We start from the raw sequence: 19350 nt of genomic DNA, 5'->3' as shown, positions 1-19350 counted from the left end.
ACTGACAATTCTCAGGGGGAAAGGGTATGGGGTGCGGGAAGAGACCGGAAAAAAATCGTACACCTATGGATGAGGACAGTGGTGGGGGGTAAGGGCAGAGAGTGGGGTGGGAACAAGGAGGGGAGTTATGGGGGGGGGGAAGAGGAACAACTGTAATAATCTGAACAATAAAGATTTAATTATAAAAAAAGTATAGATAAAAAAAAATCTTACACACATATGCATAAAGTATACATACATACACATATATTGCATCCTGATTCCCAATCCACCCCTCTCTCTCTCTCTGCACACTTCGGCAGCTGAAACTGTAAAAGAATAAACTCCGTTATACCTCCTAAACACATGATGTCTGCTCTTGCTTTATTTAAAGACGAAAACTCATCTCCTCCACTATGTGGTTTTTAGCCAAAGACCCTGCTTCAAAGGTAGTGCACCAACCACATTCAAACTGCTAGCTGTAAGATTCAGAGCGTCCACAGGGTGGCACTAGATACCTTTGCTCAAAGTCATAACCTAGTAAGCTTATTTCTAGAAAACAGGGACAGAGAAGAGCCTCTGGCACCAGCAAAGATTAAAATTGAAGCTAATATTAGAGACATCTTGTTCCTTTCTGGAGGGATGGCTGCCAGTCAAAACACATTTAAAGCTCTAATGATATTTAAAGACATCCAAAATGCCAAGCAGACATTACAGACTGCCTGTGGCGATTGCTTCCAATGGCCAATTTACTCTTCTCCTTTGGACACACTTTGTCACAAGTATTTGACATCTTAAAATATGTTTACATATACTTCCTCCTAATACGCACACCTCAACCTCTCTATCTCATCCTTCTCACTCAAACGTACACATGCATATACACACAATGGAGTGCATTTTCAGGTAATTTTTTTGTTTGGTAAGGACGCATACTCACATCCCTGTTCAATAATATTTACATTTCACAATAGTTGCCTGTCTTCAACTTTTTGTAAATTCCCAATTTTCAACAGTTTATGAGTATCCCACAAATAAGCATAAAACTTGGTGGGCTACGTCTCAACTCAAGATGATAAAATTCTTAAAAGTCATCACAAAAAAAATATCTATTTCTGATCTATAATCATATATCAACTTACAATGGATTGGGAGAGTTCATTGCTAGTCTTTTATAGACAGGCAATTTTAAAGGATAATACCCAGCGCTTGGTCTTGAATAAATTTTCAGAGAATGAATAAGCCTCAGAAATGCCTGGGGGGTGGAAAAATAAAAGAGCTGGAAAGCTCTACTGGTTTAAGACTTTTTTTTTCCTTTAATGCCCATTATTACGATTTTCTTTTAAGCTAAAAATCTCTTGGAGATGATTTAATAAAATGTGCTGATGCCTTGAGTATTTTAAAACAGACTCAATGTGATCTATTCAGTTCATTCAGAAACATTTTTGTGTGTGTGCAGACAAGAATGTTTCCCACGACAGTAAGTGTATGTGTCTCGCATCCCGATTAAACAAGCCATAACAGCACCTTCTGGGCCTATAATCTACTCTTTAAAATGAGCATTTAAGGTCAAAAGCACATTGCATACAGTAAAACCGAGTGCTTAATGACCATACCCCAATAATATGTTGTACTTTCAAGCTAATTATCAGAGTAATTTACATGTGAAATACCCAAACTATTAATGGGTATATGCCTGTTAATGTGCTTATTATCTAGAAGAAGCCATTATGAACCTGCTAAGCTCAACTATTGTCCAAATTTGAAGGGAAGATAAATTTTAAAATATGTCAATAAAACTAAGAGCTCACTCCAACCTAGGCTGATTCCAGTGAGGGGGGAAGGGAGAGGGTGGTGTGGGCAGTTAGGTCAATTCCACTGCAAGCCCAAAAGCTGACAAGACTCCACATGCGTTCAAGTCCATGGCAGATTAGGTGCAGGCTGACTAACGGTGAACCCACAGCCATTGCACATCAGCATCGGGCTGGCAATGCACCTTTTCCCTTGATCTCCAACTCATCACCAAACAATCGGCAGACAAGACTCAGAAAGTGTTTTATTCAATTGAACACAAAATGCCTGTTATAATAACGTCAAGCCTTTATCAGAAATCAATACATGGTGAGGATACACAGCCAGAACGAGCCATCAACATCAGCAGTATAAATTTTAAGTAACTTTTTTGATTTCTAATTCAATGTGCAGAAGAACATAAAACCAAAAGAGCAATTTCAATTTCACAATTCACAGCTGATTGGTTTTAATCCCATGACACTTTTGTCATTTCTGTAGCCCCAGAACAGAAGCAGATTTCCAATACGTGGACTGGCACTTGGCACCAACAGCACACACCATGTTAAACCCCTGTAGGACACTGAGAAATCATTTGAGGGAGCAACCCCAATTTCACAACTTTTTGGCTGGCTTTTATTTTATTTTATTTTATTTTTTTCAGCTATGGACTTTACTAGAGACATTGTTCTAGTGAAATAGCAAAAACTGTTTTAAAAGCTTGCCATGCCATTAAATGAAGGGCTTTAATGTCACCCTTGCTTTTCCATGATTTTATTCTCTAATTTAGAACAGTAGCTGCACTAAAATGCAACCTTAACAGTGAAAGCAAAGTTGCTTTTGCTTCTGGATCTAGAGCATACAGCCAAGAGAGGCAATGTGTATTGTCCTAGCAGATAAAAGGAATGCGTTAGAGCAATCTGACATACTCTAGTAAGGCATTTCAAAGCTGACACACCATACCCAAATTAAATTATTGTGGGCAGCCGAGGATACCACAAGGTAAACACCAATTTACACAGAATCAACATGAAATTCTTATAAAATGACACACGGATTTACAAAACCACAGGAAGGAGCTCAAGTACCAAGAGAAGGCAAACAACAATCAGCCCCTCTAAAAGAGTTTTGTTCCTGTAAATGCCAGATTTGCAAAGTAGAAATAAACTTTCTATGTTCTTTGCCCTAGGATATTATCATTCCTTCTGACATACGGGGTTACTTTTCCTTAAAAAAATAGATCATGTAGAGAATATACATATAACCAGTGATAGAGAACATTTATTTTCACTAGTGAGGGGGTCACTTAAGCACTTACATGGAAAGAATTATGAATGAATCATTAAAGTCATTGAAATGCAAAAATAAATCCGATAAAAACTGCATTCATTAGTATTCAACAGTAAAGTTCTATTTTCAGCAACTTCATTGGCTTAATGGGAACTACGGCCATGAAAAGATCTTTAAGTTCAAAAAGATATGAAATGCCTAAAAAGGAAAAGTCAAAATTACTAAAGATTCATAATTTCACTTGAAGGGCCCCAAAGAAAATGTTATTTTAGAAGCCTTGAATCTTATCAAAATAGCACAAGTGTAAGATTCAAGAACATTGACGTTTCCATTCTGACATATCCATTGCATATTCATGCCCTGGAGCAAGTCACTTAAATTCTTTACCCACCAAAAAAAAGTGCCATAATAAAGGCATATGTAAAAGAAAAAAAAAAAAAGTTTTCCATAAAGCTAAAGATGGGTACTAAGGCTCACAATTTCAACAACTCATTGTACAGTACAGTCATTTTCAATCCTGCTTATTATGGCTGGAGGAAGCATGGGCAAGTACCATTGTCAGGGAACTCAAAGGCTTTAGAGAAATGAATGATTTTAACTTTCTAAACTACTTAATCTGCTCATCTAGAGTTATTTAAAACAACTAACCATCTACGGGTTTGACTCTATACTTAGTGGTAGAACAGGTGAAAGTAGTGAAGGAAACATGGTAAGATGAGAAAAGCAGCAGCAGGTTGAAATGAGGTATACGCTGATTTAATAAACCCCAATCAGCAACTTACAATTTTTTAAAGAAGCTGCATAGTTCAGCAACATACATCATAACAACAGGGATAAGGGAGAAATTATTGTCATGAAACTTTAAGACATATGACAACTAAGCATCTAAAATGACCAACTCGAGAAAACTTCAGTTTGAAAGTTGTCTTCCCTCACTCTAAACACATACAAAAACAGAAACTGGAAGGCGAAAGTCCACAGAAGAAAAACTGTATGTTAACTGGCTCAGGTTATCAATTTCATGAGTTCAAGAAACATATGACCTAAACTTATCATTGAGATGCTGCTTTTTAAAAGCTACTGATATTTAAACAAATATTAAATCTAGTTAACGACACCTATGCTAAAGTGGTTAAGGAAAATGTATTGTCTGAAATTTACACTGAAATGTATATTTAAAATAAACTATGGAATGGTGGATGAATAGAGGATTGGATAGATATGTGGTAATACAAATATAGTAAAATATTGATTGTAGAATCTAGTGGTGGGTATATTGTAAAAAAAATTTGGTATGTGTTTGAAAATTTTCATAATAAAATGTTAAATTTCTACAATAAATTTAGTAGTATGTTTTAAAGACTCAAAGTACTCGGCAATTTGGAATTTTAAAAGTTATCTGAAGTAGGAAAATTTTCGCTTTAAGAGTCCTCAGACCTGATTTGGGAAGATGATTTTTTTTAACGTAGAGACAAAGTGACATACTTGTTACCTACTGAGCATGACAATCTCTTCCCACACTTATTTGTAATACATAATTCTCTTCTCTCTACAGAAGACACAAGTTTGAAAAAGAACACTGGAATGAAGTTCTTAAAGTCAGTGTCAAGCTCTTCCCAACCCACCACACCACCCTTCACTAAATATAAATGTAATACAGATAAAGGTGAAAAATAATCTGTGACTGTTGGCAGTCTAGACAGCTGAATTCATTTTCATGGTGTATGGTTCCTGATCAACACTAATAATAGTTTTATTCAATATCAAATTGAGACAGCATTAAGAGGGGGAAAAAGGTGTAGAACATAGAATTCACACAGACCTTTGCCTTTCCAAGCTTCTGTGTAATGAACTGTGATTAATGACAATAATTATAACATCTCTTCTCTCTGTGAAATGCTAAAACTTGCTAAAGGCACTCATATTCTGGGCTTAACAAAAACAGGGTCACATGGGACTATAAGCCAGTATTTTGTTGTTGTTTTGGTGGCTACCCAGAAAGGGGGTTTACAATGATCCTCCGATTCAAAATGGGAAGAAAAAGTCAAAAGAGCTATCAGAACAAATATATGGGAAGCTATTTACACAGATGTTTGTCCATTTTGTTAGACCGGTAACTCCCAATAGTAGGGATCCACCACCAAAAATAAAAGCAACTTCAAAACACTATTATGTATGAAACTCCATAACAGTGATTTGGCTGGTGCTAAAAAAAAAAAAAAAAAAAAAAAAAAAAAAAAATCTTTGTAAGGTAGAATATTTTTAAACATCTCTTCAACATCAAACTTTCCCTATACTAACAAAGCATTTGTCTAATTTCTAAAGTAGCTCTAATGTCCTTATATGTCTCACCAAGTTCTTTACCGAGTACTTCCAGCTGAAGTTCTGAAGAAACAAAATAGATTAGGTTCCAAACCCATCTTTCCTAGGCTGCTCTGTGGAGAATATTATGCAGGACAATTACAGTTCTCCCATGATCTGAGCAAACTCATTTTACATAGGTCACTGGACAGTCCTCAAACTGTTCGTTGCTCATTGTTCCAGCCAATTCGGAATCATAAATCCCACAGCTAATCCTTAAACTCTATCTTCAGAGGAGGATACATTTGATCTCTGTTCAAAGTGTAGCTGCGTAGCTACAGCAAGTGTGCCAGCCATAGAACAGCTCTGCAGAATAAGGTGGAAGATCTCATGCTGCCTTTAGCTGTTCAAGTCAGAGGGACATAAGGATGACCTCAGTCACGATTCTTCACTCACTCTCAGAGTTCAGAAACCGAATTGGTTTTCTACGTGTACCTGCCCTATTAGAGTGAAGAATTGGAGGAGGAACTTTTTCAAAATGGGTGGTATACAAAAAGTATTCACTTAGAGAATTCAGTGCAAGAGGAGGCAGGCAGACAAATGTAATAAACAACATGCACATATTTACAAGTTGCAGTATGTGATATACAAAGACAAGACCAGTAACGTATTTTCTGTTCAATGTGGAGTCAAAAGGAGTACATGGCACACTCAGTTTTATAGCTTCACTTTTTTGGGGGGGGAAAAAAACAACACTTCGAAGGCATATGCAATCCAATCTTTTAATTGGGATGTGGAATTTTTCCTTTACAACTTCTTGCCCTCAATATGTTAGCAGAGTTTCTGTCATCTTCTCACAATGACAACTTACACAAAGATATTCACAGAGAAGATAGACTTGGATGCCATGAGTTCTTGCAGGTGATTATTGAAATCTATTTAATTTAATTGACTCCAGATGTTCCGTCAGTTGGGCCTCAGTCTGTCCTTGTACACAGCATATCAAAGACACTAACATGACTCCTGGGAACACAGGGTGCAAAGTCTCAAGCACGTTACAGAGCAAGACTGGACTTCACAAATGAAATCAACAGAGATCACAAGTCACGGACTGCAGTAGTCACAACAAGCTTTCCGGCAGGGAAAACACTGTCTATGAGGGATGCATGGATATGAGAAACTGCACCATGCAGAAATGTCTTTATTCAGGCATTTCCTTTCTGACAGCCTCACCCTTTGTCTCACCTATGGAACACAGACCATTGCAAGGTATTGAGCCCAGAACACAGCCCACTGTCACAGAGATGTGTAGGGGCTTTTCAGGGGGATGTGTATGTAACTTCTATAAATGATCACGGAAGTTATTTACCAACTTCCTAGAGTTTAGAAATTAAGGAGCAAACCAAGTTATTGTAGGCAATATGGTATCTAAAGTGTTCATATAAAACAAACACATAGCTCTTTTTTAGTGCAAAGAAATATAGCAAGTAAGAAATAACACTAGAGATCTTTTTTCTTTCAAAGAAAATGCGTTTATGCATTCCTAACATCCATTAAGGGCACTGGGAGACTGGCAACCTGAACACGAAAGGCCAGGAAAACACATCAAGGCCTTAAAGCCACTGGTTTTTGTATATATAATGAAATTATTAGGTGGGGACAGTGAGGAAAACCCTTCCTTTAATTTTATTTGAAAGTGGATGAATGTCACTTTTACAAAATGCAAATTCTTATCCACAATCTTTTACTGTTATCTGAAATAAGAAGTCAATGAAATCTTCTCTGCGGTAACACATAAAAGCATATACCTATAATTTTATACATGTGTCTATATGTATATAAATACACATACAGAAAGAAGGGAAAATGGGATTTTTAAATAATCAGAGAACCAAGTGGCCAGCACTGTAATATTAAAATCTACAAAAAAATTATACTTAGCAGCAAAATGAACAACGTACTGACCAATAAAATAAGTTCTAAATTGCCCTAAACTCATCAACTGTATTTTATAAATTACTGCACAAAGGATTATTTTGCTAAGAGTCACTGCTCTAAAGAGAATCTCAACTGAATATTATTCTTCTGTTTCTGGGAGAGAAAAATATTATTAAATAATTTTACTTTTCAAAAACCATCACTCCAACAGAAGAGTGACTTGATACTGTACCAGAGGTGAATCACAAAACTGAATTTTAAACATGAGTCTAGAGCATTCAACATTGTTTAGAAGTACTAAAGAAAGGAATTGTTGTAATTTTCCTTCTCCCCATCTCTTTGCACATAGAATTCTCAAGGGACAACGGGAGTTTGGTATTTTTTAATAAGCAATCAAGTATGAATTGACCATAATGCAAAAATACTGCTCAACATAAACTTCTTTGTGGCCTTTCAAAAGAAGTATGGATGAGCACCAGCCTTATCCATGTAAATACAGTAAGTAGGTAAAATACAGTTAATGAAAGTTCATAGAGTACTCATTACTTAATCTAGACATACACTAGAGCTTTAAAAAAAAATACAAAACTAATAATACTGCTGTAATTATCAGATAACAAGTAATCTATAATGTATTTCTACTATTTTCAAGGAAGCTGAATTAGAAAGAATAAAATCAAAGTTCATGTATTTTCCTACTTGAAATGATAATGAAATTGAATCAACTTTTTAAAAATTCCTCTCTATGAAACAGTATTTTTCAGGACAGCCAACTAACAACACACAGATGAATGTAAGTAAAATATAATGATCAGTGTATCTACAAAGTCTGCCAAACCAAATACCCAGAGATCTAAGTTTATGACTGAGGCCATCATATAAGTAACAAGTTATTATCAACTAAGTAACTCTAAATTGAAAAATTAAACACATCTTTACATTTCCTAAAACCAGCTGAAAAATATTTTTTTAAAAAAATATCGTATCTATCTTAAATTCATTGGATATTCAAATGTGGGGCTTGGAAATCCCACAACATAGATGGGGCATGAAAAAGACCTTATGGGACAAGCTAATTCAACCAGGGTGGCGAGGATGGGGAAAGGTAGCATTTAAACATGTGAAATCCATAACTGGAAATGAAGTTACACTGTTTGGAAGTCCACAAGGACATCGGAGGTGTCTGAATCTAAGAAAACCTTCATCTCAATCATGGGAAGACATGATAAGAGGAAAAATGTCCTGGGAAAGACCTTAATGCAGTTTATAACAGTATGTCCTACCGACAAGATATTGAGTTGAGGTGGGGTTCCAAAGGAGCCTTGGGAAAGTGAAACCTCTGCTTACCTGTTTTTACTGTGATCTGAAGAACTCAATAAAATCCTTAACAGTACACAAAATTGCAAAAGAAGATGAGATTTTTAAATAGTTAAAGCTCTAAGTGGTCAGGCTTCTTACCTGACCAGAACTTGGTCGAGATAAAAATTTATTTCTCATGGGGTAGGGAGGTCACATGCTCTAAGTAACTCAACACAGCTGACCTGAAAAAGCATCATGACCTAAGGCGCACGCTCTTGTCCTTCCCCAATGTTGACATCTCACGGTACCACTGCAGTTACACGTATTAACATTAAGCAGAGGAATGTACTTATATCAAAAGGACCACAAAGCAGGGCATGTTGACAGAAGGCAAATAACAGGCAGGACGAGCTGCTCTATCTGAACACAAGGATCCTATACATAGCCCAGATTCTCCATCTCATTCCTGTACCGCTGTTCAGACACCTTGCTTTTATGCTGCTTGCTCTCTAAATGATGCCGGAATTCCACCTCTTCGCCAGCCCCAACATTGCACATCGAGCAGTAAAACTGGCCACTTGGAGTAACGCACATGGCCAGATCACGCGGAATTCTCTGCCGAGAGCGGCGATTGAAGTACGGGCCTGCCAAAGCAAGAGACAAAAGTAATTTGTTCACTTCAAAATAGTCACTAAGTGAATGACAACAGTCTGATCAATCATCACTATAATTTGTATTTTTTAGTCATTATAAAATTCACAGATTCTTAGCTTTAAATAAATGTGAAGTTAATGGACTTTTTAAATTACAATTTTATACAGGTTCATCTAAAAGCTAATATGATTCTTCCAACTCTTGTCAAAAAGGTTACTGTACAGCCAAACCCAAATTCTAAATGACAATGTCTCTAAAAAGAAGGTACAGTTTTTAAAGTGATTTAATTTCGCAGCATTACATGGTTTAATAATTATGCCAACACTTTAATCCAAAAATTCTATTTCTAAGAATTATCCTAAGAAAATATTAAGAATTCTTGCATAAAGATTTATCAGTGAGGATATTTATTTCATCAGTATTTATTAAAGCTTTTTTGGAAGGATGTGAGAAAAGAAGAGTTCCAAAAATACAATTTAAAAAATTATGGTAAAAACTGCAATGGAAAACCATGCGGTCACTAAAAGTAATAAAAATATTTTAGTTACATGAAAATCCTATACAATTAAGAGGTAATATGCAAATTGACCATCACAACCTCACACAAGATGGCCACCCCCATGTGGTCATAAGATGGCCACCACAAGATGGCCGGCAGGGGAGGGCAGTTGTGGGCGATCAGGCCAGCAGGGGAGGGCAGTTAGGGGGGACGGGGCCTGCAGGGTAGGGAGGGCAATTGGGAGGGACCAGACCTGCAAGGGACGGCAGTTGGGGGCGACCAGGCCAGCAGGGGAGGGAGGGCAGTTGGGTGCAACCAGGCCTGCAGGGGAAGGAGGGGAGTTGGGGCAACTAGGCCTGCAGGGGAAAGGCAGTTGGGGTAACCAGGCTGGCAGCAGAGGGCAGTTGGGGGTGACCAGGCCTGCAGGGGAGGGCAGTTTGGGGTGACCAGGCCTGCAGGGGAGGGCAATTGGGGGTGATCGGGCGAGCAGGGAAGGGCAGTTGGGGGCGATCGGACTGGCAGGGGAGCAGCTAGGCGTCGATCAGGCTAGCAGGGGTGTGGTTAGGGGGAGATCAGGCTGGCAGACAGAAGCGGTTAGGGGCAATCAGGCAGGCAAGCAGTTGGGAGCCAGCAGTCCCAGATTGTGAGAGGGATGTCCCAGATTGGAGAGGGTGCAGGCTGGACTGAGGGACACCCCCCCTCCCGCTCCCAGTGCACAGATTTCATGCACCGGGCCTCTAGTGTGATTATAATATGCTATTAAGTGAAATAAGAATATCACAAAATATAATCACATTTCTATTTTAAAGAAGTATTATGTAGAAAGAGTGGAATGACATATGTAAAAATGTTGGTGGAATTATTAATCATTTTCTTTTATTCTTTTTACATAACTGACTCCTTAGGTTGGACCAATAACTTATTAATTTTATGCTTTCCTTTTCTACTATAATAAATAGTTGAGGCTTTCCTTAAAATATTGCTTTCACTTCATTCTACAAATTTAATATATTTTTATTGATGTTTGGTTCTAATATTTTTAATATTCTATATAATTTCTTCTTTGGCCTATGAGTTATTTAGAAGTGTTTTTAAATTTCTAAACAACTGGAAATTCTGTGTGATTTTTAAAAATATTTTTTTACTGACATCTCACTTATTCTCCAGTCAGAGAACATAGTCTAAACTACCTTCTGATCTAAAGTTTATTTCATCTAATTTTAATATTCCTATCTTAGCTTCCTTCATTTTAGCTAATTTTTAATCTAATTTTATAACCTCTGGGTTTTAACTGAGAATTTAGTAAATTTACACTTATTACAATTACTGATATATGTTTAGGCTTTTTACAACTATATTACATTGTTGTTTCTATCTGTCCCTATTTTCTATGCTTCTCTTACCTTTCCAATTAACTGTTTCCATTTGTTGTTTGTTTTACTATTCACATGAATAACCTACGCTGGTATGTGTATGCATTGGAGACCGGGGCAGAGGGAGGATGAGGGACTACTCAGTCCTACTTTCCCTCCTCAAGGTAATCATCCCTATAAACTAGTTGTTCTGAACTGAAGGTGTATACGTAGGAAGCATTTTCAAAGTACATGTATGTCTGGGTCCTACTCCAAATGTACTGACTGAAAATCTCTGAGTCCTGGTTCAAGCATGTGTATTTTATAACAACTCCCCAGGGCAATTCTAATTCACTACCCTGGTTAAGCACCACTGCTATAAAGCTTTTAATTTTCCTCAATATATATGGATTTAGCACAGTGCAACCGTAAACCAAATAGCTCATCTTTATAAGGGATTTTACATTCCTTAGCTGGAAAATACCAGAAGAAACATAAAGGAACCATAATAAAACATCTTAAAACATAAACTATAGTTTAAAATAAAAAATAAGTAGCCAAAACCGGTTTGGCTCAGTGGATAGAGCGTCGGCCTGCGGACTGAAAGGTCCCAGGTTCGATCCCGGTCAAGGGCATGTACCTGGGTTGCAGGCACATCCCCAGTGGGGGATGTGCAGGAGGCGGCTGATCGATGTTTTTCTCTCATCGATGTTTCTGACTCTCTATCTCTCTCCCTTCCTCTCTGTAAAAAATCAATAAAAATATATTTTTTAAAAAAATAAGTAATATACTAAATAGAAAATAAATAAATAATTGAGACCTGAAATAAACACCAGCTTGAAAAGCCACTAGACTAATTCAAACAAAGCAGCTTACCCCAAATTCTCAGGGCTATCTATTACCATTAAAAAAAGTAAAAATAAAGGAGACCATTTGCAGCAGTAGCCAAGGTATGTGGAAATTCACTGGATACCTGTATTATTCTGTACTGTATACATATTTCTCCTATTGGGCATCATTTTATATTCATTCCCTTCTTTCCGGGCCCGCCGTTGACCGGCCTCTGAGGATTCCCTGAAGAAAAGAAATTTTAAAAGAGTGAGACTTCTAAACAGGGATCCATTTCAACTCTTTCTCTCTACAGACACTCAGTCTCACACAACACTTTGGCCTCAGAGAAAACGGCAATACCTACGAGAATGAGTTACTCTGAGCTTCCGCCAGCCGCAGTCTCTTGGCGTGATTCTTCCCTTGATAGTGAGCCTGAGCCACAGCTGGAGAACTAAAGGAGGCATCACAGAGCTTACAGTAATCATTCTCTGTGGCCAGGATCACTCGGCCTCCCGGCTTAAAGGAGCCCATCTGACATCAAAGACATAAGAAACAAGGTTACAAAGAAAAATCTGGAGCTTATTTCCTTCTCCTCCTCCAAGTTCCTTCTAAGGCTAGGAGACACTTAGTCATGGTTTTGCAGGACAATCACCAATGTAACAAAATCATGAATGGCTCATTGCTATCTCCAATGAGGAATTTAAAAAAAAAAAACCCAGAATGGAAAATTTAAGGTAGTATAGGTAAAGGCTAAAATTGTATTATCAGAAAAAGTCAAGTCAGCCCAGAATCCATCCATAAGCATTTACTGATCACGTACAGTTAACAGGGCTTGCTACCTAATGCAGAAGTTATATACAGATATATATATACACACAAACCGCACAGTGAACGCCACAACATCAGCCCAGCATCACGTGTCTCACTCGTTCACTTTATGATTGGACATACGAGTAATTTAAGTTACAAACTCCATCACAGAACGAATTAAACTCTTAAGTCAAGGCCCCACTGTGTGTGTGTGTGTGTGTGTGTGTGTGTGTATTTTAAATGAGCCCCTGCTTAAATAGTCTACAAATTAGCTATAGATACAATATAATTAGGGGAAAATAATCAGCAGATCCAGCCAACTGTATTCAGGTTGGAAAACAATGAGTTAAGAGAAATCTAATATAGTGCCTGAAAGATAGTATGCACTCAAGAAATGTTATTGGGCTAATAAAAAACAACAAACTAGATTCTGTCTGGAGGAGAACAAAATATATATGAGTCTGGAAAGCATATCACATCAGGACCAGCTGAAAGAAAGAGCACTGTTTCACCTGGAAGGGAAGACCTTCTGGACATAGGAGATCTGCCTTCAAACATCACGAAGGGCTGTGCTCTGAAAGAAAGCTACGGCCGGCTGTTTGCCCCAAAGAGTGGAGCTGGCTGAAAACAGTCCCAGCAGAGAGCAGCCATCCAGTTCTAGAGCAGCCTTCAGGACTCAGTACTGTGACAACGACACCACCAGAAGATCATTCTGGGAACTTTCCTGTCCTCTGATTCTGTGTTTAACACATCTCATTTACCCCCACAAATTCTTGAGGATGGAGGAATAGCTGGTATTGCTATCCATACATTAAGTACCGGACAGCTGACATTCAGAAAAGTAAAATTATACCGTGATGAGTAGAGGTCTAAGATCAAAAAAAATTCTTGCCCCACCACATGTAACACCCTGGACAAGTTACTTAGCTTACCTGTGCTTCTAATAAACTTCCAGGTAAGACCGAGGTGGCTGGCCCATGGATTACTCTCAGAGTAATAAGGCCAATACCGCTAAATTACTGCAAGCATTCCATGAAGTCAGGGCCCAGGACAAGAATGAGGCAAGCAGGCACTTGCCATGGACACAAAATTTAAGAGAGCATCAAAAAAAACACCCAACAATCAAAAACAAATAATATTTTAATGGAATATTTTTATAAATGCAAAAAATCAATGAGGAACAAAATACCAAAATATTCAATAACAACAGGATCAGTAACTGCCATGCCAAGCCATAGAGCAGCCTGAGGCAAAAGGAAAATCAGTAATATTAATCCTATGTTTTTTAACCTTTCGTTCACCATTGAATTTTTTACATTAATTTTGAATTTTGAAAATAGTTATCTAGGCCCTGGCCGGTGTTGTTAAGTGGTTAGAGCAGGGGTCCTCAAACTTTTTAAACAGGGGGCCAGTTCACTGTCCCTCAGACCGTTGGAGGGCCGGACTATAGTTTAAAAAAAAAACTATGAACAAATTCCTATGCACACGGCGGCAGCAAAAACACCCGGCGGGCCAGATAAATGTTTTCGGTGGGCCACATGTGGCCCGCGGGCCGTAGTTTGAGGACCCCTGGGTTAGAGCACTGGCTCATGCACTGAAGGGTCACAGGTTCAATTGCTGGTCAAGGGCATCTATCTGGGCTGCAGGTTCAATATTCAGCCCCGGTTGAGGTGTGTTAAGAGGCAACCAATCGTTGTGTCTCTCTCGCATAAATGTTTCTCTCTCTCTCTCTCTCTCTCTCTCTTTCTCTCTCCCCACCTTCCACCACCCTCCTTCTATCCCTTCCACTCTTCCTAAAAATTAATGGAAAAAATATCCTTGGGTGAGGATTAATAATGGCAAAAAAGTAAATAAATAGTTATCTTTGACTACTGAGATTTTAGTCTTCCTCTTAAACTTTATGCTGAAATGTAATGCATCCCTCTCCCCATCCTAGTCCCAGCCCTGAATGAAACAATGCATGAAAAGTGCTTAGCAGAGTACCTGGCATAGTAAAGTACTCAATTAGACTTATTATTTATGACCATTGCATTGTTCTAAAGACAAATAATACTTCAAGACAGATTAAGGAGTAGAATCCATATGTCAGAGGATGTTAAAGTACAGGAATACCTTGCTTGAAACACCTGCTCTATCATTCAAAGAGTAAACAAAACTCTGCTTTCAACCAGAAAGTGTTTCTACAGGTTCTCTGGACAGAAGTTTAAAAAAAGAAGAAGAAGAAGAAGAAGGGGGAGGGCATGCAATCTCAAGAAATTGATCTTAATAGAAGGCAAAATATAAATTAAATGGGATTAACTGCAATCCTATATAGTAAAGAGGCAATATGCAAATTGACCATCACTCCAACACACAAGATGGCAGGCAGGAGAAGGCAGTTGTGGGCGTTCAGACCAGCAGAGGAGGGCAGTTGGGAGGGACCAGGCCTGCAAGGGAGGGCAGTTGGGGGCGATCAGGCCTGCAGGGGAGGGCTGTTAGGGGTGACCAGGCTGGCAGAAAAGGGCAGTTGGGGGCAACGAGGGCTACCAGGCCAGCAGGGAAGGGCAGTTGGGGGTTACCATGCCTGCAGGGGAGGGCATTTAGGGGCAATCGAGCCAGCAGGGGAGGGCTGTTGGGGGCAATCGGGCCAGCAAGGGAGCAGTTAGACGTTGATCAGGCTGGCAGGGGAGTGGTTAGGGGGTGATCAGGCTGGCAAGCAGAAGCAGTTAGGGGCAATCAAGCAGGCAGGCGAGTGGTTGGGAGCCAGCAGTCCCGAATTGGAGAGGGTGCAGGCTGGGCTGAGGGACACATCCCCCTATGCATGAATTTCGTGCACCGGGTCTCTAGTAAAGATATAAACGTTTAAACAATCTCTTGCTCTATTCAGGGTTTGTTGGCTTTTATTCTAGCTTAGCCTAGACCAGTGATGGCAAACCTATGACACACATATCAGAGGTGACATGCGAACTCATGTTTTTGGTTGATTTTTCTTTGTTAAATGGCATTTAAATATACAAAATAAATATCAAAAATATAAGTAAGTCTTTGTTTTACTATGGTTGCAAATATCAAAAAATGTCTATATGTGACATGGCACCAGAGTTAAGCTAGGGTTTTCAAAATGCTGACACGCCGAGCTCAAAAGGTTCGCCATCACTGGCCTAGACTCAGGGTCATCTAAGCCTGGATTTTGAGAAATGCATAGAGAAAGACTCATGAAACAATATTCATTTCATCATTTCATACATTACAACCAAAGCATGAGAAATCTCAAGGTCGTGGATTTTGGCATGCATTAAATCCAGCCCTGGAGTTCAAGGAGTCAAAAGCACCCAATGGGACCTTTCAGGGGTATTTGCCCAATTGTACCTTGATGAGCACATGGATGACAAATTTCATCCATGGCCATTTGTGCATAGGACAGCTTCCACCCTGCCACATGTCTCACCTGTGGAGGGACTGGAACAGCTGGCGTGGCCACAGGTTCTACCACATTGTTCATTCTGGCAGGAGGAGGACAGCTGTTTGCTGCATAGTAATTTCTGAGTTTCTTACCATGATTTTTACCCTAGAAGTAAAATGAAATGGGTAATCACCATGGTGAAAATTTGTCAAACGGAATTAATATATTCATTTTAAAAAAAAACACAAAAAAGAAAAAAACCTACAAACAATACTAACTACATTTTATTCTTTCAGATATGCCACACTAGGGTAAATAGACCACTACTAGATTTGATGACTTGGTCTTAAAGTAAATGTCTATTCTTTGGTTCTAACAGGATGATTACATTTATCTGGGAACGATAAGGGAACAAAGCCAAAAGAAATTAATTTCCTATATATTTTAGAAAAGTATTACATTTTACAGCCATCTGTGTCCTTCCCAAACGTGTTGCCTTTCCTACGCCACTGCCCAAATATAAATTTCATAATACTCTGATCTAATCTACTTTATAAGTCTGTGACAAAATGGATAATCCAATTATTTTTACAGACATAGCTCTTACAGAGTAGCTTTTTACTTTGCGCATTAGATCATTTGCTGCTCACAAAAATCCCGTGAAAGGAACTTGTTAATATTATCCACATAGGACAGCTGAAGAGCCATGATCCAGAGTGTGGGGACCTGCCACCAACACCCAACATTCAACAGGGCCACGCAGTGCAGCAGAGCTCGAGGCAGGCCTTCCGAGTCCAAAACAAGGCCCTGGTCCACCACAGCATGATGGCTGCAGATGCACTGTGAACCTCTATTAAAATGGATTTTATTTGCTTCTCTCATTGTGTTTCCTTTAAGTTATTATTCACATGATTATTCACATGACTATACTCCTTAGAACTGCTGCAAATTGGTGGGAAGGGTCAGTGATCTAAAAGCATCCTAAATGAGGAGGGGAAAGTATATTATTCTTTAAACTACTTTGTAAAAATTAAACTTGTAGGCATTTATTTACCACCTATTATATGCTAAGCTTTACAGGAATTAGAGTTAGCACACACTCTAGAGGATGTGCTAAGTTCTACCTTCTGACCACTCACCATGGTTGCAGTGACTTCCATGGGGTCACCGAGCCAGTGGTGATACCTGTGCCTTCATCATTTCATCATATTCTAACTCTAAGCAGCATGATCCAATTGACGCTCTCTCCTTCTATTGTCTTCTATGATTCCCTCTCACACCCCTACCTCTCCTTCTCTAAATGCTATGGTGTCCAAAGCCCTACCCTCAGTTCTCTTCTCTATCTACACTCAAACTCTCAGTTACTTTATCCAGTCTCATAGCCTTAAAATATAATGACTAAGTTGCTAACTCCAAAAACTATCTATCTCCATCCCTGTTATAAACTCAATGTCTGTGTTCCGCCAAACATATACAGTATTGAAATCTAATCTCAATGTGATTGTATTAGGAGGTGATTGGGTCTTCAGGGTGGAGCCTAATTAGCGCCCCTTTATGAAGTATACCTCACCCTCCACCTCCCATGTGGGAATATAAGCCGGCCATCTGCAATCTGGAAGAGGGTCCTCACCAGAACCCAACTGTGCTGCACCCTGATCTCAGCCTTCCAGCCTCCACAACTTTGAGAAATAAACATTCACTGTTTAAGCCACCCGGTCTCTGGTAATTTGTTATAGCAGCCCCAACAAACTAAGGCCATCCTTGACCTTCAGAGCCACCTATACAAATGACTTCCTGCCATTGACACTTTGCAGTCTTAAGAGGCATGTCCAACTTAAAATATCTAAAAAATAACTTCTGGTTCCTCCCTCACAGAACTCTCTCATCGCTGCCGTCACCACTAAGTCATCCACATGTCAGTAAATGGCACTCAAAAAAGACCAGGGATCCTTTTCTTGATTCCCTCCCTCCTTAAAACCAACACGTCTAATCCACCAGCCAGCCCTATCTGCCTACCTTCAAAATATATCCTAAGTCATGCCACTTCTTTCCATGGACACTACAAATACCACAGTAATCCAAGCTACCAACATTTTCTACCTGCAGCAAGAACTCCTTCCTGGTTTCTGCTCTCACTCTGTCCTCCTAATTCTCCTCATACCAGCTAGAGTGGTAATTCCAGACATAAATGAGATCATGCCACTCTCTCACGTAGAATCTTCCAATCGTTTCCCACTACACTTAAAATCGACACATCTTACCCATAAGAGCCCACAGGATCAGACCCTGCCCGCTTCTCAGATTTTATTTCATACAGCACCCCTTCCCCCAGCTCATTATACTCTGGCCTCACTGGCCTTCCTTCTCTTCCTAAAACATACCAAATTCATTCTAGCTCTAGAGCCTTTGTACTTGCTGTTCCTTCTGCCTAGAACAGCTGTGGGCAAACTACGGCCCGCGGGCCAGATCCGGCCAGTTTGAAATGAATAAAACTATTGAAAAAAAAGACCGTACCCTTTTATGTAATGATGTTTACTTTGAATTTATATTAGTTCACACAAACACTCCATCCATGCTTTTGTTCCGGCCCTCCGGTCCAGTTTAAGAACCCATTGTGGCCCTCGAGTCAAAAAGTTTGCCCACCCCTGGCCTAGAATGATCTTCTTTCAGCAGCATGGCTGGCTCCTTCTCATCTCTCAGGTCTCAAATCAAGCAGCAACTCACTCAATCTGAAGTTAATGCCCATCCCCACCTACACCCCCTCCCTCCCCGCCCCCATACACACTCTCTTTCCATCACATTACTACATTATGTGTCTAAAATAATATTATTTACTTGTTTTCTCTCTTTTCTACTCTCTGGAATGTAGACTCCATGGAAAATAAGAACCCTGTCTATCTCGTTTACTGTTCTAGCCCAATGTCTACAACAGTTTCTAGCCTATAATAGGCAACAAGTAAATATTTGCTCGATCAATGAATCAAGAAGTATAATGGAGATAACAAAGAAGGAAGAACACAGAGAAGGAATTTCTTACTTCCTCCTGAAGGTGTCAGATATGACCTCCTTGAAAAAGCAACATGTAAGTCATCTTTTAAAAGGAACAAAAGTTTAACAGGCAGCTAAGGAGTGAGGAGGAAGAAAACTGCGAACAAAGGAAATGGTCTGAACAAAGGCCCCTCCTGCTGGAGAGATGGTCTTCAAGATCCTTTAGAGAAAAGGTA

At 39.2% G+C, this 19350-nt stretch overlaps 1 protein-coding gene across 2 annotated transcripts in view; it reads right to left on the bottom strand.

Annotated features, from left to right (window-relative positions):
• Positions 1-2012: 2012 nt before the first annotated feature.
• The window catches only part of ZMAT3 (zinc finger, matrin-type 3), a 37445-nt gene continuing 20107 nt past the window's right edge, over positions 2013-19350 (bottom strand). Inside the window, exons 3-7 of one of the 2 annotated variants that reach the window (XM_006770028.2) lie at positions 16172-16291; positions 12299-12465; positions 12077-12177; positions 9085-9242; positions 2013-6384 (exon numbers count right to left, since the gene is read on the bottom strand). In XM_006770028.2, the coding sequence (XP_006770091.1) occupies positions 6373-6384; positions 9085-9242; positions 12077-12177; positions 12299-12465; positions 16172-16291 (558 nt within the window). In that variant the 3' untranslated portion in view covers positions 2013-6372. Of the gene's footprint in view, positions 9243-12076; positions 12178-12298; positions 12466-16171; positions 16292-19350 lie in introns of both variants that reach the window. The other variant, XM_006770027.2, reaches the window with a different exon arrangement.

Source organism: Myotis davidii, unplaced genomic scaffold (genome assembly GCF_000327345.1).
Source record: "Myotis davidii unplaced genomic scaffold, ASM32734v1 scaffold123, whole genome shotgun sequence".
Classification (NCBI taxonomy): Eukaryota; Metazoa; Chordata; class Mammalia; order Chiroptera; family Vespertilionidae; genus Myotis; species Myotis davidii.
This window is presented reverse-complemented; position numbering and strand designations above follow the sequence as displayed.